The 22,226-nt window shown below is 41.8% G+C and overlaps 2 protein-coding genes across 12 annotated transcripts; both read right to left on the reverse strand.

Annotated features, from left to right (window-relative positions):
• Positions 1-391: 391 nt before the first annotated feature.
• On the reverse strand, positions 392-9,821 carry gaa2 (alpha glucosidase 2). Of its 2 annotated transcripts, XM_058070021.1 has the most exons (21): positions 9,663-9,821; positions 8,927-9,005; positions 8,283-8,801; positions 8,017-8,162; positions 7,755-7,920; positions 7,583-7,679; positions 5,966-6,085; positions 5,743-5,861; positions 5,529-5,660; positions 5,342-5,452; positions 5,138-5,251; positions 4,723-4,807; positions 4,003-4,120; positions 3,792-3,925; positions 3,407-3,558; positions 3,000-3,148; positions 2,686-2,827; positions 2,527-2,625; positions 2,282-2,446; positions 1,836-1,982; positions 392-1,081 (listed from the first exon to the last, which is right to left on the reverse strand). In XM_058070021.1, exons 2-21 carry the CDS (start codon positions 8,996-8,998, stop codon positions 1,019-1,021), a joined length of 2,850 nt encoding a protein of 949 aa, XP_057926004.1. In that variant the 5' UTR covers positions 8,999-9,005; positions 9,663-9,821; the 3' UTR covers positions 392-1,018. The 2 variants fall into 2 exon arrangements, with proteins under 2 accessions (XP_057926004.1, XP_057925995.1); XM_058070012.1 differs by having other exon boundaries at positions 2,527-2,827.
• Positions 9,822-10,531: 710 nt separating this feature from the next.
• Positions 10,532-22,118, reverse strand: LOC131140385 (zinc finger protein 431-like). 10 transcript variants are annotated; one of them, XR_009132406.1, is made up of 8 exons: positions 21,405-22,117; positions 20,971-21,146; positions 19,755-19,856; positions 19,193-19,502; positions 18,261-18,379; positions 17,642-17,911; positions 16,886-17,567; positions 14,646-14,789 (listed from the first exon to the last, which is right to left on the reverse strand). XR_009132406.1 is itself a non-coding variant. In XM_058090793.1 (7 exons), exons 3-7 carry the CDS (start codon positions 14,760-14,762, stop codon positions 10,838-10,840), a joined length of 2,016 nt encoding a protein of 671 aa, XP_057946776.1. In that variant the 5' UTR covers positions 14,763-14,789; positions 15,055-15,279; positions 15,790-16,121; the 3' UTR covers positions 10,532-10,837. The 10 variants fall into 10 exon arrangements, 6 of the variants coding, with proteins under 6 accessions (XP_057946776.1, XP_057946767.1, XP_057946753.1 ...); XR_009132407.1 differs by lacking the exon at positions 14,646-14,789 and adding an exon at positions 14,990-15,279 and having other exon boundaries at positions 19,193-19,394; positions 21,405-22,118; XR_009132405.1 differs by lacking the exon at positions 14,646-14,789 and adding an exon at positions 14,990-15,275.
• Between the last annotated feature and the right edge of the window lie 108 nt (positions 22,119-22,226).

Genomic DNA, 22,226 nt, shown 5'->3' on the forward strand with positions numbered 1-22,226 from the left:
TACGCCTTTGAGTTGGGGAAAGGTTTGTGTGTACATGCCAAACGACAGGCCAGAGTACCCAGTCTTGTCTTAGTATCTATCAGAGGGAGGAACAGCCTCCCGGATCTGAACCCATGCAGTGTAATGTTATTGGACTGTGTGAGCCACTTAAGCCACTTGTCCATAATAAACCCCATGTTCGAACATAAGGATGTCCAAAAGTGGAATTTACATTATTTCTTATGAAGAAAAAATGGTTATCTATGGCAGATGGTGAATTAAAACGGATTTACCTAATTAGTCAGGTCATGTTAAGTTTAAGAAGTAATTGTGTTTTACTGCCCTCTATTGGTCAGTGCGAGGAAGTACAAGTAAAATGGCCAATGAGTTTTAAAATTCAAGCTGACTCGGCTTTTATAAAAACAAACAAAATTTATTGCAGATAGAGAGCCGCTGCTGGACACCAGACAAGCAAGAAACAAAACATAATTAAATTTAAATACCTGTACAAGAAAATGCAAAGGAAAAATCACAAGATACCAGTGTCCATTTGAGAAGTCAGTGCAATAGTAGCAGCATTACTCATCACATTCTCATCGGTCTCCTTCTTATTGCACAATGCACAATTCATTTTTATGTAGGCAAGAACCTTCTGGAATATATGGTTTGGCTCAATCCGTGTGGAAACTTGTGCAAGCCGGAATTCTAACAAGGCTTTAAATATATAACCTATGATCTGTGGTTGACATCGCAACTTCTGACCTTGATTACAAGACTATCACAATATGTGACCAATATCCTCCTCTTCATCCAAAATAAGCAAAGCACTCACACAAAAACAATGTCCTTAGTGAAGGAAATAGGGTGTCTCTTTTTCAATCATTCCTGAGAACCTCCAGACAGACAGAGAAGCCATTCTTACAGCCACTAAAAGGACTTCAAATATGATCTTGTTTTGGGATGTTTTTGTTGCTAAGAGTGACAGTTCAAATCCATTAGGCTTACTTGTACTGACTCTTGACCAACAGCACTGCAGTGATCACAACCAGCTGATTGTGAAGTTCTGACTGAGTTTCAGGCTGAGATCTGCCACCGTTAGAACCTGTAAAGACCAGACAGAGAGCATTTTAACAAATGTGTAATGTGTAAGTTCAGCCTGCTCAGGATGGGTGAGCCATTGTCTTAATCCACACACTTATTAGAACCGAAACACACAATTATGTGGAAGTGATGGCTGTCTTTTGGACCCTTTATCAACAATTAGTAGCAGTTCTGAAGTACAGGACATGCACTGTATAAGCTCCAGGGTTTAAGAAAAAGGTAGCAGCTTAACGACCTCAGCATCACACTCATCACTCTCTCTCGCTCTCTCTCTATTGTCGCTCTGAGTCACAATCTTGTCTGAAGGCAAATTAGCCATTTAGCTTGGGCTACAGTATCTCTCTTCATCACACGGTAGTCCAGACTTTCGAAATCCTTTGGCGATAGACAGTTGGCGGTCCAAGCAGTCTAAAGAGAAGCTATAGTAATTCTATACATTGTACAAACCGCAGGTTGAAAGCACAACAAAAATGTATCAGCTTATATACCAAAAATGACAGTACATTATATTCATATTGTTTGTTAAGATTTTCCAGAATGGTTGTTTGTCTATATGTGCCCTGTGATTGGCTGGCGACCATTCCAGCGTGTACGCCGCCTCTCGCCTCAAGACAGCTGGGATAGGCTCCAGCATGCCCCCGACCCTCATGAGGATAAGCGGTATAGAAAATGGATGGATGGATGGAGGGACAAACCAGCATTTCGACTGAATTGGATTCTCCATTTAGAATTCAAAGTATCTCCTCCTGCCTCACCTGGTTGCTTCTGTAGGTGAAGGCTGCGTCTCGGGCATTGACCAGCACCCTGCTCGGCATCTGCTTCACGCCGTAGAAGGACGCCGACTCCACTGTGATGTAAGTGGCCTCTAGGTGGTTGTGAAGCACTTGTGAGGTCATCGTTTGCTACAAAAGAGATGAGTAATAAAGTCATCAACTTTATAATAACCTTCAGAGATTGTAAATGTGCCAATTAATGCCACTTTGTCATTAACAGAGTCGCTTATAGTTACTGTGTGCATGGTCTACACAAGCCCTTTGGTTGGGGTCTGGCCACCTTGGCAAACCTCCACAAATTTCAGATCAACATTTGTAATAGAAGTGTTCCAACAAATTGTTTAGTTCCAGTACTGCTCTGTTTATATGTCATTGATGATCATTTATTAGCATAGACTCAAATGTTGCAAAGTACCTAACATGCATACCTGCGCCACACTGAAGACGATGTAAGCATACTGGTCAGTCTCAAAAGTGTCAAGGCTATCGCCGTCATCCCAGAACAGATCGCCACAGGCGGTGCCATTGTCGGAGAGTGCAGTCACCAAATGAAGAGGCTGGCCGCTGCTTACTGACAAGGTCAGGTTGGGCGTCTGTGCACCGGAACATAAATGTTAACAAAAGTCCTCCATAACTACAAAAGGATTCCCTCAATCATTTGAACGGGACTAACCTGCATTGGAACGACAGATCCTTCCCTCAAATGTAGGTTGATTTTGTCGAGAGGAGCAGAGAGTCTCAGTTCTTCACCCGTGCTGTTTATAGAGTCGCCCTGGGAAAGAAGTACATATGAGAATTCTTTCCAGATCGGTTTAGAGGCAGTGTGTCTTACCGTATAGTAGTCATACCACAGACCCTCAGGGAAGTATCCCTCCACAAAGTGTACACCAGGTTCTAACACTGGCGTGACCAGCAAATTCCTCCCCCACAGAAACTGTTTTTCGATCCCGTAGGTTTTTATATCCTTTGGGAATCTGTTAAGACATATTGTCATGTAATCAAATAATTGAGTAGTGTATTGTTATATATATATATTATATAATACACAATGGCTTTGAAGGCAAAGTGAGCAAAGTTTGAGGTGTTGTAATACATGTTCTATGCTTGCCTGTGTCTAAGGGAAAATACAGACACATTTTCACTTACTCAAACATCAGTGGCCGTGCAACAGTGTGTCCTTGTACATGTGCGTGATGAAACAGAGTGTAGAGGAGCGGGAAGAGAGAATAGCGCAACAGCAGGGCCTGCTTCATGGCGGTGCGAGCCAGTGGACTGAATGCTGTTGGGTCCTGCGACTGTAGACAGAAACAGAATGTTTACTTTAGTCACATGCAAATTTGACATACTTGGCTTCTTTCACACTCAATACATTTTTTTTCAATTAATCAGATTTGAAAAAAACACTTAATTTCTATCTGAAGATGCACAAACAGCAGATTGCCACTGAATATTCCCGGTTAGAATTACAGTATTTACAGTAACTGTCTATTTGTGAGGTAAATTAGAACCGAGGAAGGGGAACCTCTGGGTCTAATCCTAATCCTGGGTCTAACCTTCACGTGAATTGCGTTGTGGTTGCGAGAAAAGGGATAGAAAACGCCCAACTGTGTCCAACGGATGCACAGCTCCTCCTGAGGCTCTTCACTGAAGCCACAGATGTCGGCTCCGACCAATGGGATGCCCAGGAGGTTAAAGGTCAATATACCTGCAGTTGTGAAAAGATGCATGAAGATAATGGGCAAAATTACTTAAGATAAGAAGCTGGAAGACAAAAATGTTAGATGTCATGGTTTACTAAGGGTGCACTGGTTACAATCTTCTGGCCTGTCGTCTTTAAAAAGCCTGCAGATTCTGATTTCTTAAAAATAACCGACAGCACACATGGTTTCATACGTAAGATTACATAAAATTAAAGAAATTGGAGCCGATCGACCTGACCTGATATGGAGGAGGACAAGTCCTTCCACTGGCTCCTGTTGTCTCCCAACCAATGACCAGTGTACATGCCCTGGCTAGGGAAGGTGGAGCGAGAGATTACAAAGGGTCTCTTGGCTAAGATCCTCCTCAAGGCACTGGAGAAAGTAAGAGAGAACAAGAGGATGCAACCGATATGTTTGATTTCTTTGCTTGCATGCAAAACAGTCCCAACCTTGCAGAGGCCTTTCCTTCCATGAGTCCATACAGGCTGTGGAGGTTGTAGTGAATTGACTGCTTCTGCACCGCTGATGCACATATAGTTTTAGCTCTCAATAAACCTCCCAGCACACCTAAAAAAAAGTGTACAAAGTACCGTAAATTCCAGTGTATAAGCCACATGTGTCCACGTCATAAAGTAGCATTATTGTGATGCACACAAGTCTGTGAGGACTTGAATAAACTCACAACAAGATTGTCAACCCATTGGAAATTGCAGGGGGTCACGACTCAATAACACTTACGGTTTCATCTTACAAACAATATCACACTGGAACTAACAAACATTTTATCTCAGAAATATAGAAACATGTATAAATATGTGTTTTATGAAAAATAAAGCCAACATTTTAAAGGGGTCCCATAATGCATTTCGTTTAAGAAGCGCATTCAATTGAAGGACAGCTGAGAGGATATCGTTGCAATGCTACTTCTGTCCACCAGAGAACGCCAGAGGACCCGGGGCACACCATTTAAAGAATTAACAGGAGTTCTGAAGCAAAGAACATGTCACATGATTAAAATTTAGTCATAAATTAGCCGCACCGCTGTATAATCCACAACAGGGTTTAAAGTTTAAGAAAAAGTAGCGGCTTACACACCAGTAATTGACAATATATTACAAAACGGTGGGTTATGTTTGCGGGTGTGATGCTACCAGCTCAATGTCTCCCACCTGGTGTGTACGGAGGATTGTCCAGATTGTTCGACGGGCAGCCATTGGTGGAACCATCTAAGAAATTTGATGGCTCGTTCATGTCCTTAAAATGACACAAAACATCAGAGAAAGTCACAAGTGTACACTCATTGAACACACCATTGGGTGCACTTGCACAACTGTTAAGGTGATGTGATGATTTATTGATTATTTGATACATATGACTTTGTGGCTATGTTTTGTTGTCGATTAGCTAGAATGACAACTAATGGGAGTTTTTTTAATTTTCACATAAAAACATTGGCTCACTGCCTCAATATGTTGACCTAATTAAAGAGCTGGATATGTTAAAATGTTACTTAAAACAATGTCAGTGTCATGGAACAACTTTGAGGTTCTACTATAGTTCAACAATTATTGATGAGTTACTTACGATCCATAGTCCATCAAAAGGCACTTGCTCATGGAACTTCTTTAGGTTTTCGTACCACCATTCATGGGTCACATTATCAGAAAAATCAGGATATGCCGTCAGACCCGGCCACACCTTAAAAGGAAAAGAAAGGAAGCGAGTAATGTTCTGTCTGGTCTTTTGTTCTGAAAAAAAGAACCCCAAGCAGCAGATCAGACATCTCACCTTGCCAATCAGTGTCTTTCCCTCAGTGTCTTTAATAAAGACGCCTTTCTTGAGTCCTTCATCGTAGGGCAAGTAGGATCCTTCAGGCTGAATGCTGCTGATACCAGCATCCTGCATGGTGACCAAGCCGGACGTCACACTCCAGCAGAATCAGCACACATGAACACAAGTGGCCTGCTACGCTCACCATAATCATCACATAGTGTTGGCCATGTGCGTGCAGGTCTTTCACCATGTCTGGCAACGTTGCAAAGTTAACCGGGTCGAAAGTGAAGTCCAGAATCCTGTCCATGTAGTCAATGTCGTTCCACATGACGTCCTTGGGAAAAGCACACATAAACAGAGCAAACTATTGTCTAAAATTGACTTTAAATATACATAACATGGAGATTCCACTCTACCTGAGGTACCCCATAATTCCTCATACGCTTGACCACCTCCCAGGTGGATTCGCTTGAGTTAAAACCCCAGCGACACAGATGGTAGCCCAGTGCCCAGTAGATCGGCATAGCTGGACGACCTAAGACAAGAAGGAAGACATCAGAGGACAACACAATCAGTTAATCTTTGCAATGGAATCCGTGGAAGGGATTATGTTTTTCTATTTAGTGTCAACACAGTCACCTATGACATCCAGATATTGTTCAACCACAGATCCAGGATCAGGACCCAGAAAGACATAAAAGTCGAGGATACCGCCAATTGTACGCCAGGTGATGGCCGGAGCAGGTTGGAGAATGACATCTAGGAAAAATATCATATTGAATATGAAATATTCACTAAAAAAAAGTCTTGAAAAGACGTGCCAGTAAGGGTGTAAATAAATGCTAACTAGAAGGTGGTGCCGAAGATTCTAACCAAGTGAGTTAGAGCTTTACATCCAGTCAAATCACACACAACCCTTGATATCACTGGAGAGAGGAGGGTACTGTCTCACAGGTTGGGAAAGCTAGCAAACAAAGGAGTTATGTGGCCAATTTTAAGATAACTGTTGTTGAGTTAAGAAATATAACAGTTTTATTACAACCTTGAAATACATTGCAAACATTCATTCATTCATTTTCTGCCGCTTTTCTTCACAAGGGTTGCGGGGGGTGCTGTAGCCTATCCCAGCTGTCTTTGGGTGAGAGGCGGGACACACTGGTGGCCAGCCAATCACAGGGCACATATAAACAAACAACCATTCACACTCACATTCAACCTAGCTTGTTTTTGGAATGTGGGAGGGAACCGAAGTACCCGGAGAAAACCCACACATGCACGGGGAGAACATGCTAACTCCACAAAGAGATGGCCAAGGGTGGAATTGAACACTGGTCTCCTAGCTGTGAGGTCTGCGCGCTAACCACTCGACCGCCGTGCCGCCCAACAAAGGAGTTATGTGGCCAATTTTAAGATAACTGTTGTTGAGTGAAGAAATAACAGTTTTATTCCAATCTTGAAATACATTGCAAACAGTATTTTTTATATACACTATATATCTTCTATATAGTAAAAAAAACAATGCATGAAAAATGTATTACTAGCTAGTGTTGTCTTCCATTTGAAAAAATAAACACTACAACCCAAACAGACCTTTGTTTCCCTTCAGGGGGAAAAAAAATACTGTCCAAAGGTTGTGCCACTAAGCATTTTTTTGAGACAACAACCCAAAGGCCTACAGTTCATACATAGCATCTGTAAAGCTGAACACAAGTTTGGAATTTTGCTCCACATGTTCAATAATGTGTATGCTGGAGCCTATCCCAGCTGACTTTGGGCGTGAGGCAAGGTACACCCTAGACTGGTCAATGAAATTTTATGTTAAAGTTAAAAAACATTTAATATACAGGGAGACAAATAAAAATGTACAATATATATTTTTTTGCAGGCTGCACGACGGTTGAGTGGTTAGCGCCTAGGCCACACAGCTAGGAGACCCAAGTTTGATTCCACCCTCGGCCATCTCTGTGTGGAGTTTGCATGTTCTCTCTAAGTATGCATGGGTTTTCTCCGGGTACTCCGGTTTCCTCCCACAGTCCCGAAGACAGCTGAGATAGGCTCCAGCCCCCCCCCCCTGCGACCCTCGTGAGGATAAGCGGTAGAAAATGAATTAATGAATATTTTTCTGCTTAAGGTCTTCACTATACTGAGTGCGAAGATTTGTTGATTTCCTCAAAAACACTTATCTTCTGCATTTTTCACGTTTTTTGGCAATCTGAAATGTAAAAACCAGACTGAAAGAGGAAGGAACATACTGACCCATTGCATTGCTGTTCAGAAGGAAGAAGCCATGTGCATTTCCATCCTTCTCCATTACCAGGTAAAAGGGATGGGCTCCATACAGGTTTGTTTTTTCCTATTTGTTCAAAAATAACATATTAGAAGGCATTACATAGGAGTTGTGCAAATGTTGTAAAGAAGACAACATCACCATGGGCGGCACATCTCTGGCCCACATCGTAAGTGTATTCCACTGGATGTCATGCAGGAAGGATGAGCGATGTTCCCCGAGCCCGTAGATGAAGTTACTGGGCAGAGCGGTGGAGAACTGCAGAAACTGATCGGCGTAGAGGAGAGGAGCCACAGTGGTGTTCAGGCTGACAGTCGGACAGAGCGTGAACGTCACAGCAAGTCAAGATAAGACAACATGTGCTGCACTTTGGCTGTCGTGCGTAATCCAAGGTACGACTTACAGCACGGTACCGGTAGCGCTCCTCCTCACGATGAGGCCGAACGGCTCTTTTGAGAGCTCCACGGTGTAAACGGGGCTTTCTGCCTTCTTGGTGACGATGGGAACAGAGATGGGGACTTCATAGCGTGAACTTGAAGGGTCTGTGATCTAATTTAGGGATCAATGATATATTGTATATAATTATATACGTATATAGAATTTGTCTAATAACGCTAGAGCTCCCATTTGAGGAACTCCAATGCGGTGTAGTGTTAGCGCTGCACTCACCCTGACACGCAGTCGTGTGTCCGACTCGTATCTGCTCTCCAACTCCAGAGTCATAATGTCCGCCGGGTAATAAGTCTTCACCTCTTTCACAAGCGTACCTTTCTGCCCCAAGTCGGTGTCATTTACTAATCTGAGCGTGTAGGATGGGAATTCCAATGGATAATAACACCAGGGGATACCGTCAGAAGGGGAAGAAGGAATAAAGCAGCAATTCCTCGCTTCACACATCTCTCTTGTAACAACTGCTCCCTTTTCCGGGTAACAGTCAAACCTCCACACCTCTGGGATTCGGCCACAAGTCTCACGGAGGTGAGTGTCATTCACTCTGGAGTCTGTTTTGTGCACCTTGGATGGTGATGGCGGTTTGTGCGGCAAAAGGGCAGAGGGGCTATGAAGCCAGAACATGGTGCCGACTAGCCAGCCGCCACAGAGGAGCAGCAGCAGGCAGCCGGTGACTATGAGGCTTGTGGTGATGGAACATGGCAACCGTTGTGGAAGCAGAAAGGTTCTGTCTGTCTCCTTGAAAAAAAACAAAAACAAAACAGACTCAATTGACTTAAATACCTCTCCCAGGGAGCTTTGGCGTATTTACATATGCCCATATGGCTTTTCAACACAGGCAATGCTCTTCAAGCTTAACATACCTGCTCTTCGACAAGGCGATTGCCCTCAGATAACTGCACATCTTCTGGGTTCAGCAGCTTGTAGGACACCATGGTGGCACTGTGTGAGATGAACAGGACAAAGTGCAATCAATTCTAAATGTAAGACATTTTCTGTTGCATGCCAGCAGCCAGTAGAACAAAAGAAGATGATCAAAACCTAGTGATGGTACAACAAAAGTTTAAATTAATGACTTCATAATTTATCTAAAAAGCATTATTTCATATGTATAATGTATTAAAAAGGTACAAACATCTACATCAGTGAGCATCTGACAAAACAACACCAACATTGCCAAGAAAACACACAACTTCTTCCTAATTAATGTAACTTGTAGAGCACAATATCTTTCTATCCTTAAACCTGGCTAAAGTGTTTAAAGCTACACATTGACTACACATAAGCACAGTCAGCTAAACGTTCTTCAAGCTGCATACCGATAAACACGATAAACAGCGATTATCTTCGAGAGCAAAGAACACAATCATCTAACCTTCGCTGCTCCGCATTAAATATAAAGGTCGATATTTCTCAGAAATATGACATACATGTAGGAATATGACATGATTCAGACAAATGGCTATCTTGACGAGGATGTCAAACAGCAAACGATACGAGCTATTTTAGCAATAACTTTAGCATACGTGAGCTACAATACGCATACAAGGTCATCAAGTTCAGCTTATCTTAACTAGTTAATCTCAACAAACTACTTACTGAATAAGATGTGGAAAAACGTCCTACAACTGTCAGTGGAGACGGTAGCTAAGTTTGCACTATACTACCACCGCCAGTTTGTATGTCTGTTTATTACCATGCCTCGTTTAAAGGCGTCGGAAATGTGAGTACTTCCGGTGGAAGACCCGCCGAAACGTCTGTATGGAGATCGTGCAGTTTAAACTCCACATATCTAACGCGTATCGACAAGCATTGACCTAAATTTACAACTTCGTTTCTAGTATTTGTTCCATTGTTCCTAACAGTCACATATTATCTTAATTTTATAGTGTCGCTTGGCCGCACTGCTTCCACCCAGTGGGTGTTCAATTTTGAAAAGAGCAAACTATTGTCAAATCGCCTGGAGTGACCCGGAAACAGATTTTCTCTATCATAGAATTATTTACTTTTAATTAGTTTTTGCTTTTATCGTGCTATTGGTTAATTATGAACTGCTTCAGTTGGTTAACTAGGTTTCGTGCATTAGTAATAATGGTATTTATCCCAGTACACAAAATGCATCTTTGTAATGCAATGTCTTGTAACATTGTCTTCGATTTTATTATTTGTTTATATAGTTATAATATGTAATAAGGGCGGTATTAAAACATGGATTAAGTCCCCATTAAAGGCCCAGATCCCAAAGGCACCACCGACCACTGAATGCAACACGTCCCATATATTTGAACAGTGGATTAAAGTCACCACCTTTACACAAAGCGTCCACTCCCCAGTTTCGGATTATGGTTCTATTTATTTACAACACTAATTTAACCTCCCTAAACAGTCTAAACCATGTGATTTGTTTAAAAAAATGTTGACAAAGGCAAAACTGGTTTTGGCAGATACAAGATAAATATAACCACATCTGTTTTTACAAGGACTACTTTTACTTTGCATTAATACCTCAGTACATGTATTTCAGTTGTATCTGCTACAAATGCACAAGCCAGTCCAAAAACATGATTATGTGACAAAATACTGCATTGAAAGAAGTGAAATCACAGACCTTAAACTACTATAAACACTGTTGGAAACTGCAAGTGAAATATAAACTGTTTTGTGATCATTTCTTAAGAAAATCACTACCCTTTGATTGAATGTGACCACCATGTTAAGGTTACAGAGGTAGTCCTTTTTTTGTTTATCTAAAATGACTACCAGTACAGTGTGCTTTATATAAATATATTCTCTTCATTTTTAACTGTTATACACATATTTAATGGTGAGCTATTGTCTGATAATTCGTCAACACTGAAGCTAGACTCCTCCTTCACATGCGTCGACTCATGTTTACGCTTGTGAAGCCTGAGGCTCTGAGAGCGGCTGAAGCCCCGCCCACATACATCACAGCTGTATGGCCTCTCCCCTGTGTGGAGCCTCACATGGTTCTTGAGGCTCGAGGCCCGCGTGAAAGTCTTGTCACACTCAGGACAGTTTAGCTTGTCCCCAAAGTGCGTCTTCTCGTGTTCCCTCAGACGTCCCGACTGGTTGAAGCTGCGGTCGCACAGGGAGCAATGGTAGGGCTTCTCCCCAGTGTGTGTGAGCCGGTGACGGTTCATTGCGCCAGAGTGGGCGAAGCATTTGCCACACTCGGGGCAGGAAAAAGGCTTCTCCCCTGTGTGGACCTTCTGGTGGCCTTTCAGCTGACCTTTCTGGGTGAACTGCTTGCCACACAGAGTACACTGATAGGGTTTCTCTCCTGAGTGGATGCGCATGTGGATTTGTAGCGCTGACATTTTGTGGCAATCTCTCCCACAGAGGCCGCAGCAGAAAGAGCTTCTGGTCTTCCTGGTGTTGCTATTGTTGTGACACTGATCCTTCACTGGCGATGATGGAGAGATGACCACTTGGTTGAGAGGCTTTGGGGTGGCTGCAGAAAAATAATGGAAAAGATTAAATAAACTCGAAAACTTTGCGTCTGCTGTCCGTTTCATGACAGTATGAGGACAAAATTATTCTCACAGGAAGTGAAAATGGAAGAACATGTGCAGCCTTTGTTGTAGTTCATCCCTAAAGGTGTTCTTCCACAGCAAACTCGTCCAAGCATGAAGAGAAAATGGCCTTCCCTAAACTGTTAGAACAGCTTAGAATTGTCTAATATGTCTTGGTAAGATGTATAGGAAAGAACAACAGTACTGGGAAAGATTAATGTAATGTGTTTTTAGGTCTTCTGTACGCATGTGGCGCACTACTGTTGCATATGGTGCACCTTTCGCTCATGTAAAGTTGCACGAAAAATACTGTGAAATAGCTGCAAATAATATGCAATACAGGTAATTGCTTACTGTTGATAATATCCTGTGCTTCCTCCTCTTTCACTGCAGTTACATCATTTTCCTCTGGGGAACATTCTGGGCTCAAAGCTTCATCTGAGTGGTGACAAAACAACAAAATAATCCATCAGTTCAGGACATCTAAAACCCATGTACTGGACGTAACATGCCTGGTCAACATACCGCACAAAGGCTCTTCTTCTTCCTCCTCTTTCACGACTACATTCATGTGCAGACTGAATGGATCCTGCTCCTGTTCAGAGTCATTACAGTCCCGGGCTACTTGGTCGCAGTTGCCGTCTTCTGAAGAGGTGGCGGTGGAGGTTGTGACATTAGGTACAGCTTGATTAACAGACACCTAAAAACACAGACATGATGCACGTAAAATTCAGTTCAATGTGTGGAAGTGATTGATAATGTAGTGATGATTGTCATCTTGAAACATCCATCTATTTTCTATGCCTCTATGTCTCAAATAGTTTGCTTCCAAAGTACACCAACATTATCAAGTCCAGGTAACATTATTCTGTTCAATAGATTAAAAAAAACTACCATATTGACCCAAATATAAGATGACACTTATTTTTCCAGACCCACTCTTGTAAAGACATTTTATAAGAAATTCAAATGCAACAGCTTTTAGTATCAGTAAAACAACTGGTAGAATGCAAAAGAGATATGTTTCTAGCTGCTGGACACTTTGATGACTTATTCATTGCACACCATTATTTTAAGATTAGCATCGTTGCTCCTCTATGGTTTGCTAAAGTCTGAGTTTTTTTTCTGAGCCTGTCTGTGTTGATGCTGCATCTCTCCAGGTCATGAAGAAAAGCACTGATCTTTTGGGGAAAACTCATTTGGCTTCACCTGTTGGTTTGCAATTTGTATAATTAATGTCTAGATCCCGAATATAAGACAAGCTATAATTGAAAAGGAAAATTTCAGGTCAATGTGTCATAAGTGTGTTGATGTAAATATGAACATGCATTAAGTACTCTGCATGCGTCAGCTTGAAAAAAAAAATCATAAAAATTGGGGGGAAAATTATCCAACATTATACAGAAGTTTTCTAACTGAACTAATTTAAAACATGGTTGGTTTCTGATATTCGGGTCAATACAGTAAATTAGTCATTCATTTTAATATCACATACTCATTCCTATTTAAGAGTGACAAACAGGGCCAACAACTCAGTGTCATGTCAACACCTCAGAGCTGACATTGGTGGTTTCTCTCTCGGATGATTCACCAGCTGCAGTTTGCAGTGATCCATATTTGCTCTGTGTGCAGGACTTCTTGTGGTTCCTGAGGGTTCCAGCCAGCGAAAATTGTCGGCCACAATCTCCACAGGTGTACGGCTTCTCCCCGGTGTGGATCCTGGTGTGCCTCCGAAGCTCCCCGGGTGCCACGAAAGACTTGTCGCACTGCGTGCAACTGTATGGTTTCTCACCCGTGTGCGTCCTCATATGTGTGGTCAACGTCCACTGTTGCGCAAAGGTCTTCCCGCAGTCTGAGCAGTGGTACGGTGTGATTCCGGTGTGGAGGCGCTCGTGTCTGACCAGCGTTCCTGACAAAGCGAACCTCTTGTCGCAGAATGAGCACTGGTAGGGCCTTTCGCCAGTGTGAGTCCTCTGGTGGTCCCTCAGCTCAGCGGCCGAATTGCAGCTTTTGTCGCAGTCCGAGCATGGGAACTTCTTCCTGGTGAAGCCGGCGACCACCTCAGAGTGCATGGCATCCAGGTGAGTCTTGAGGTGCCAGTGGCGAGAGAAGCTCTTGAGACAGATGGAGCAGTGGTACGGCCTCTCGCCAGTGTGAGTCCTCCTGTGGAGCCTGAGCTCACCCTGGCTGGCGAAACGCTTCTCACAGAAAGTGCACGGGAAGGGCTTTTCTCCTGTGTGGACCCTTTCGTGGATCATGAGCAGACCTTTCTCTGGAAATCGCTTATCACACATTGAACACGGGAAAGGCCTCTCTCCAGTATGAGTGCGCAGGTGACGCTGGAGTTTGGAGGCATACGGGAAGTCTTTACCGCACACGGTACAGTTATGGAAGGAGGGCGGCTTTTCATTCTCGCTCTGACTGAACACCATGGAGGGGGGTTCTGCCTTTCCACTGCCTGGCATGGCACCCTCTCCTAGGTCAAAAGAAAAACATGTAACTGGAGAAAACCTTTCACAACAACAAAGCTAGGTTAAGACTGTCCATTGTCTGAATTACAGTCTAAAAATCTATAATAGCTAACAAATAATTACAGTGTTTAATAACTTTCCATTACACTTTTCTTCATTTTAATGAGATTTCAATGTTTGTTTAACTGATCCTACAATCACAACATGAAAAGACGCATTTTTTCACTTTGGTTCCTATAATAATAATTTAATAATAATTTGGATATCTGCCAATGCCAAAACGATTCTGATACTAGGACTACATACTAGTTGACAACAAAGCACTGGGACTCATGGATCTGAAATATCCACAGTTGGTTTCGGGAACTTCTGATACGTGAATCAGACTGCTATCAGAAATATAGGAATATGAAATTTCAAAAATACATTTTCTTTGTGGTGTTCATCAGGTGTAAATCGACAAATGCAATATGACTAAATCCTCACTATTGAATAATTAATACACTCCAGAATTACAAGCAACAATGAAGCAATGGCTCTATAATGTGTCACTGGAACTCACTAAGATCTGACAAATCCACTTCTTCTCCATCAGAGTTGATGAGGGGGCCAATCTCTTGTTGATCCTCCTCTTCTTCCTCCTCCTCAGTCATCATCACATACGGTCCAAAGTGCTTGGGGCTCTCAGAGCCCATCTCTGTGGAGGAGGCAACAGTGCACCTCTGTCAAAGAAAGGAGGGTGCATAATTAATCATAATTGAGAGGAAGTGCATCACACATTATCCATCTTTTGGAAAAAGCAGATTTTACAGTGGTTGTACATGTAACATCCGGGTGTAGTATGCACGTTCTCTCCCCTACTTCCATACACATGCATGTTAGTTTAACTCGAGACTTAATTGTCAAAAGGTCTGCACCTGAAATGTTTGTTTCTACCAGTTCAGGGTGCACCCTGATGCTGGGATAGGCTCGTGCTTGCTCACTGACCTGAGGACAAGAGGTTTATAAAATGAATGAATGCATGTTTTATAAGACTTTTGTGTGTTATTCTTCAGTTGGTCAGCTTCTATGAAGCCTGGCTGCCATTCCATTTCCATCAGTGCCTCCCTGCTGCTTGGAAGTCATCCTTGTGGCGCTCAAGGACACACCACCGGGGAGGATGCTTTGTTAGGAAGGGGGCGTGAACCTAGCCAGGCCTTCACATAAAGCTGCCTTCAAGGGAATGGGAGAATTAACACAATTAGAAATAAACTACTCAGGTGTAAAGTGTTGTTACATAGTGGTACTAAGTGAGTTGCATTTAGGGAGACCGATTTCGAGATACTTCGCTGACCTGCTAGCGTAGTAGCATTAGCTAGGTGGGACTGGCTGTCGTCCCACTTTTGCCTTGATTCAATCAATGTATGAATGTTTTATCTTCACATGAATAACGTTTGGTGGAAATCCGCCTCCCAGCACTGACGCCAAGGCGTAATTTAGTCGTAATAACACCAAGCCTCACAGATTGTGGTTAGCCAGCAAGCTAACCACTGATCGGCGTTCGCAATTAGCAATTAGCGGTACGATTAGCCACACCGATACGCCGATCATCACAATGTTCCTCATGGTTAACCACATCATTAAAACGCTGGTACGCAAGATTTGCTTCTTAAGCAATTGCAACAGCGAGGAAACCTCGCAGGTTTGTCTAGTTAACCTTAACAACAGACAATAGAAACCAACCTGAACGTTTAAACGTCTCCCCCCAGGTTAGGAAAAAAGTAGTCGCCAGTATTTATTCCAAATACAGGGAAATTTTCTACTTCTATCTCATTGTAACGTCAAGTGAGCTGAAATAGCATGTCCAATTGTGGACATATATTTTTGCCATTATTTAACTTCCATCAGAGAGCTTTCTAGCTATTGTTGCTTGACCCCCCAAAGGCAGCGTGTAAACTTCCCGTTGGATTTTGAAATACCAAAATAAAAGCCGTATTTTTACGTGTGTTTTTCTACATAGCAATGTTAAACACGATTGGCCAAATTCGGTGCAATGGCATTGTTTAGTTTAGGTGAGCGTGTGACTCTTTCAAGCAAATTGTTGGAAATAAATAGAAAGGTCTTGCTATCACTGCTCTCTTTGCAATGTGAGCAAACTTCTAGTTGATTTGTAAATATCACAATAAAAGCTGAATTTCATTCATTGACATTAACATGGCAAATGTTAATCTTCAAATAGATAATTGTAATGCACTGTGAATATCTGCTTGTTATGCAATCAAGTCAACTTTACTGTAAATTGTCTGCCTTGATCTGTTAATACTATCCTGTATTGATAGAAGTATTTTCCTCAATTACCTAGTGTGAACCCACAAAACTAGTTAAAATATCACTAGTCACACATAGTGATTGAATATAAGCAAACATTTAATGCGTTTTATCAATATTTAAATAATTTGTCGCTTGAGTATGTGAAATAAATTACAATCTGACTCAGATCCAACATGGTCGCTGCATTTATGTTCAGAGAGCCAGTTCTTCTATGTCAAACAAACTATGTGTTTGTAATATTATCACACTTTAAAAAGCTTCTTACTTCAGCTACTCTTTAAACTATGCAGACAAGACACATTCTTGCATTATGAAGCATTCCTTTAATTGGGAATGTCTTTCGGTCACTCGAGTTGATTATATACTATGGCTATATCTATGATATACATCTATATAGATATATCAATATCAAAAGCACTGAGAAGCGTTCTATTAGGTGGAAAGCACACAATGCTAATAAACAAAATTTCAGCAAGAAAATGAGTTCTTTACTCCATATTGACCTCACCTTTCAGATGACATGAGCGAGATTGAGGGCTGCTTTGTCCAATAAATACATTTCCTGGATGACATCGCTTATTATTCCACAGTTTGTTGTTTAGGTCTTCCCAAAGGTTTTGAAGGTGGTTTTGGCTTCTTGTCATGAATCATCCTATGTGCTCTGTAACCCTGAAAATAATAAAAGGATTTCCCACATGTGTCGCATGTGTATGGTTTCTCTCCAGTGTGAACCCTCAGGTGCACTTTGAGGGTCTCGGCTCGCGCGTAGCTCTTCCCACAGATGGCGCACAGGTGAGGCCGTTCTCCGCTATGAGTCTTTAGGTGCACTTTGAGGTGGGAGGCCTGCAAGAACGCTTTCCCGCACTGCTCGCAGTGGTAGTTCTTTTCTCCGCGGTGGGTCAACTTGTGTTGCTTGAGGCCGCACGACGTGATGAAAGTCTTTCTGCACTCGGAGCATGCGAAAGGAGAGTACCCAGTGTGAACACGGCTGTGGATTTTTAACGAGTCTTTGTTTTTGAATGACTTGCCGCAGTCTGGACAAGCATAAGGCTTCTTGTGACTGCTGCGGTGTTCTTCCAGTTGATCTTTCAGACGGAAGTCCATTCCACATTCGCCACACACATGAATTGCGACCGGGACTGATTCTTTAATAGGACTCTTCTCCTCAGCTAAAGTCCAGTTTGTCTCTCCTGGGGTTAAATGAAAGACATTCATTAGTTTTTACTTCACATTAGAGTAAAAAAAAAAAGTTGTTGTCTCTGACCTCTGTGGACCTTCATGTGTGTTTTGAGGTTCCCACTCTGCGTGAAGCCTTTTCCACAAATGAAGCATTTAAAAGGTCTGTTCCCCGTGTGGATGACTAGATGGCGTTTGAGAGCGGCATTACACGGGAATAATCTCCCACAGGTTGCACAGTTGAAAATCTTCTTGGCCCTGCACCGCTGCTGGTTTGGTTTGGGAACCTCTGAAAGTGCATCCTGAAGGTCCTCATCGATGCTGTGTTCATAGTCAGGCTCTGACTTTATGGTATCGTCTATAGAACACAATGATATAACAAGACAATGTTTCTGATACATTTGATGATGGATGGTCAATTGCTGTATATATTCATGGTAGAATTGCAATGTCCTATTTACACTCAAAAATATAAAAGTACCTTTTCTTTTTGCTTCCATTTTTCTGGCGCAAAACTCTAAGATCTAAAACGTTCTATGCACACAAAGAGCCTCTCTCTCAAATATTGTTCACAAATATGTTTTGGTGAGTAGTCATCTTACACAATTAAAAATCTAGTTAAAAAAACAGGAGCAAAAACAAAAATGTTTATATTTTTGTTGAGGGTATGATGTGGACTAGGTGCACACTGTGTCAACAACACATACCAAGTAGTCTTGAATCTCCTAGCATTAGTAATGGTTCAGCAGTGTCGGATGAGAGATTCTCTTCCTTTCTGGTCTGCAAGGAATATTTCTCCAATGATATTTTTGACCCCTTCTGATCCCTGAAATGCAAAATGAGAGACACAAATGGTAAATGCACCAATTTACCCCTCTATTCAATTAGATATATTTTAATTAAACATTTTTCTGTCATTACAAAAAGTGGTAAATCAAACTTGTCAGCACAGTGGCCGAGATATGGAGATCAGGAAGCTCCGCTTCTTTCTACTCCTTTTCGGACATGTATAATTGTTACTTTGCCAATAAGTTGATATTGACTAATGTAACATTGTATACAGGTCTAGGAAAAAACAAACCATTACTATATTTGAGATAATTAGTTGTCACGGTTCACTGCACCTGGGTTGGTCTCCAAATACACATTGCACAATACTCAGTGGGTGTTTGCATAATTTGAGGGTCGGTTTTGGAGGCCTATATAAAGGCCAGCAATGGGAGTCCATCAAACAGCATCATGCCAAATTTATCACGTCTCCAGGCACCGGGTAGGGTGGAGGCTGGAGTGAGAGTGACAACTCCCAACCAGGATCGCTACATCCTGCATGCCCATATCCTAAACAAATTATTCACATGAGGAAAATCTAGTTTAGGGCTTCAAAAATAAAAACGATGTCCAAAAATATGGTCTCAAAGTTTCTATTGACTGTCGGTGTATTTCTTAATTACCATGTGGTTAAATAGAGCTTTCCTTTCAGCCTCATTTAATGGAAGGCATTCCTCAAGAAAAGAAAAAAAAAGAGTGACTTTTCACATTTCTGAAAGAGAACATCGCTAATTATACAACCTTTATTATTCAAGTATTTAGGATAAATAACTTCTATTTAAAAGCAGATATAAAAATAAAACAAACATACCAAAGATAAGTGCCTGGCATGTAGTCTGGATCGTTGTCTTGTGCTTCTGTGATGTCATCAAAAGGTGACACATCAGAGTCCGAGTCAAACGATTCATCCTCAGAGCACTCATGGGTTTTTAAAACGTCCTCGTTTTCCAACATCTTGCCACAGTGTGGAAAAGCATCAGGTTCCCTAGGACAATTGGCACAGTCTTCTTCCACTGCATTTTTCGTAGGAGAAATGATTTTGTCTTCTTCATCACACACAGGAACTGATACTGCTGATTCTTTATGGAGACTATTCTCAGCTAATGTCCACAATGACTCTCCTGGACACAAAAGAAAGAATTTTTTTGCTAGTCCCCACATCCAAAAACGTTGCCACGGGCACCAACAAGAAAGTTACAGTGTCACTACAATTCTGCAGGCAGGCGTTAATGTGGTTAACACGCGCCAAACTTCTCATAATGTTGAATTACGTAACACTATTGTTGTCCATTGAAAAGCTAGAGTTCTCAACAAAATGTGGACATACATAAGTAAATTAGCCTGATCCAGTGAGTTAAAAAAAGGGCACCTACGGATTTGACAGTGGTCACGGTTTTGTTCCGGCTCCTCTGATGTTTCCAGAAAAGGCTCATCAATGGTGTGCTCGTCGTCTGGTTCTGACTTTATAGCTTCCTCTACATAAAGAAAAACCCACCGTAAATTCCACACTAGAAGCTGCTTCACACTTTGCAACAACGATGCGGCTAATTTATGGTTAGAAGAACTACAGTTCCCACAATGCTTAGTGTGCAGAGTCAGGAAGTAGTGAATTTCTGAAGTTGAGGACAAATTTACATGTGGAAATCTTATGCAGAGATTGTGTTTTGATCTGACAAATCTCAAGTTATATATAATACTACTATAATACTTCTGCTTGAACTGCAGCAGAGGTAAGATTGCAAGATTTATGTCTTTGTGTAAATACCCCATGTTAAAACATTGATACCTGCGGCTTACAGACAAACGCAGCATATATGTATGAACAAATGTTTATTTTCCTCTTTAAATTTGGCTTAAAGGCCTGAATTTAAAGTAATAACAGTAGCAAGTCTTTAACCTTATAATAGAGGCACTCCACCACTTAATCTATTCCAGTTTCAAACTGCCACCATCTCTCACAAAGGTTTAACTGTGTCTGCCCACGAACTCTGGTGACTTGTTCAAACTCTTTTTTTTTTCATTTATTTTTTAAATTTTGGTCAAACTCCACATTGCATTTACTAAGAGACTATCTTTTTAAAATTTTGCACAGAAAGCCGTGTGCACAATTGTTTGCCGTCGGTTTTATATGTATTTCTGTCAAACTTTAAGTGATATATGACACAGGGATGGAAGCTTGTGTGATTTAAACTGGGGTTTTCAAAGTGTAAGGCGCCAGAGGAGCGTCATCAACTGGAGGTAAAAAAGAAAAATCATATCTCAAACATGCTAAGCAAACTTTGTTTGAAGGCAAACTTAAGTAATTTTCAGCTCCTATAATTAAAGGGTAAACTGTCTGGTGTTGGTAGAAAGTGCCACAAAATAAGCTCCACAATTTCAATGTCACTTTTTCAGGGAGTATTTGTTGCGTTTTTTGGGGGGGGCCGGGGGCACCATGTTATCCTTTCGAAGTGCCGTAATTTGAAAACCTCTGATTTACACTGTCTGGGCTGATTTGTATGTAGGCCCTATCGCCAATTTTGAGCATTTAGACAAAAAACAAATCTAAACCTCCTCTGCCACTTATCTATGGAGGATTTGAAGTCATGCCTGAAAGAGGTCCGAGTAACCCAGAGTCTCCTGACGTCGATAATGGCTCGGGAGTGTCAGATGGAGAGCTCCTCTGCAGAATAGACACCTGGAGTTCACAAACATAGCCATTTGACTCCTGGTTTCTGGTCTGCAAGGGACATTCCTCGGATATTCTCTGAGTCACCTTCTGATACCTGAAACACGATAAAACATTTGCATCATGAGGGAGGATATTTATACATGCCTCACACTGTATTTAATTTTAAACCAAGCTTGACAAACTACTGGAGACCTCAGGTAGTGTACAATTGGTCTAGTTTATGTACAGCCTTGACTTGCTTTAACTTAAGTGCGAGATCAGCACTTTCTGTGCGTTCTATCATAAAAAACTGACATAGTAGGCCATACCTGTGAATATAAATATAATATGCATCTTCCATATGATAACTTACGAGTCCAGTAGCACGAAGGCCAGCTCCTCATCTGTCTTGCATCCAACGTCTTGTCGCAGTTGTCTCCAACCTGTAAATGCGTGTCCAATGTTGATTCTCGTCCGGTCCCTCACTCGGTCCAAATCCCTTTTCCTCTTCTTCGCTTCGGCCGACCTAACCCTCTTCTTTGGCTTCTTCTTTGCAGAGTCTGCCATGATGTCAACAAGGCAGGACGGCTATAGCTAGCTTCTTCCCCCGTCTAGCTAGCCGCTACTTCTCGCTAGCTTCTCCTTCTCCCTAGTTACTCCCCCTAGCTAGCTATTCCTTTTTACTTCAAACTTAATAACTCATTTCAGCTAGACAATCACGTCCGTTCCAAGACAGCTTAAAGCGCCCAAACAAGCAGCCTGGGCTCGCCTTGGTAACGGCAAAGACGCCATAGCGCTAATTATAAGGTAGCGTACAGTCAAACATGATGGTGATGCTGTAATTAGAAAGCCGAGCAGCACCTGTAGGTTGCGAAGACGCTCCATTTGTTGACGCTGCCTTAACTGTTTTTAACTCGAAATTTCACTATTTTCCACACGCGTTACATAGTGCAATGTATATTTTAAGTGTGTTTGTTAAATGCTCTACGACTTAGTACATTCTTTATCAAACCTCTGTTAGTGTGTTAAGGTGATGCTCGCTCACGCGCCTCGGTATTCAATTAGTCACAGCGCCATCTAGACGTGGCAGGAAGTTACTGCTTTTACACTTTACTGATCAACTTTCGGACTTAATGCCGTAGTATTAGTGATAACTTTAAAACAACTTTTAAAAGGTTCGTGATATTTGGTGTTC

This window comes from Doryrhamphus excisus, chromosome 1, assembly GCF_030265055.1.
Source record: "Doryrhamphus excisus isolate RoL2022-K1 chromosome 1, RoL_Dexc_1.0, whole genome shotgun sequence".
Taxonomy (NCBI): Eukaryota; Metazoa; Chordata; class Actinopteri; order Syngnathiformes; family Syngnathidae; genus Doryrhamphus; species Doryrhamphus excisus.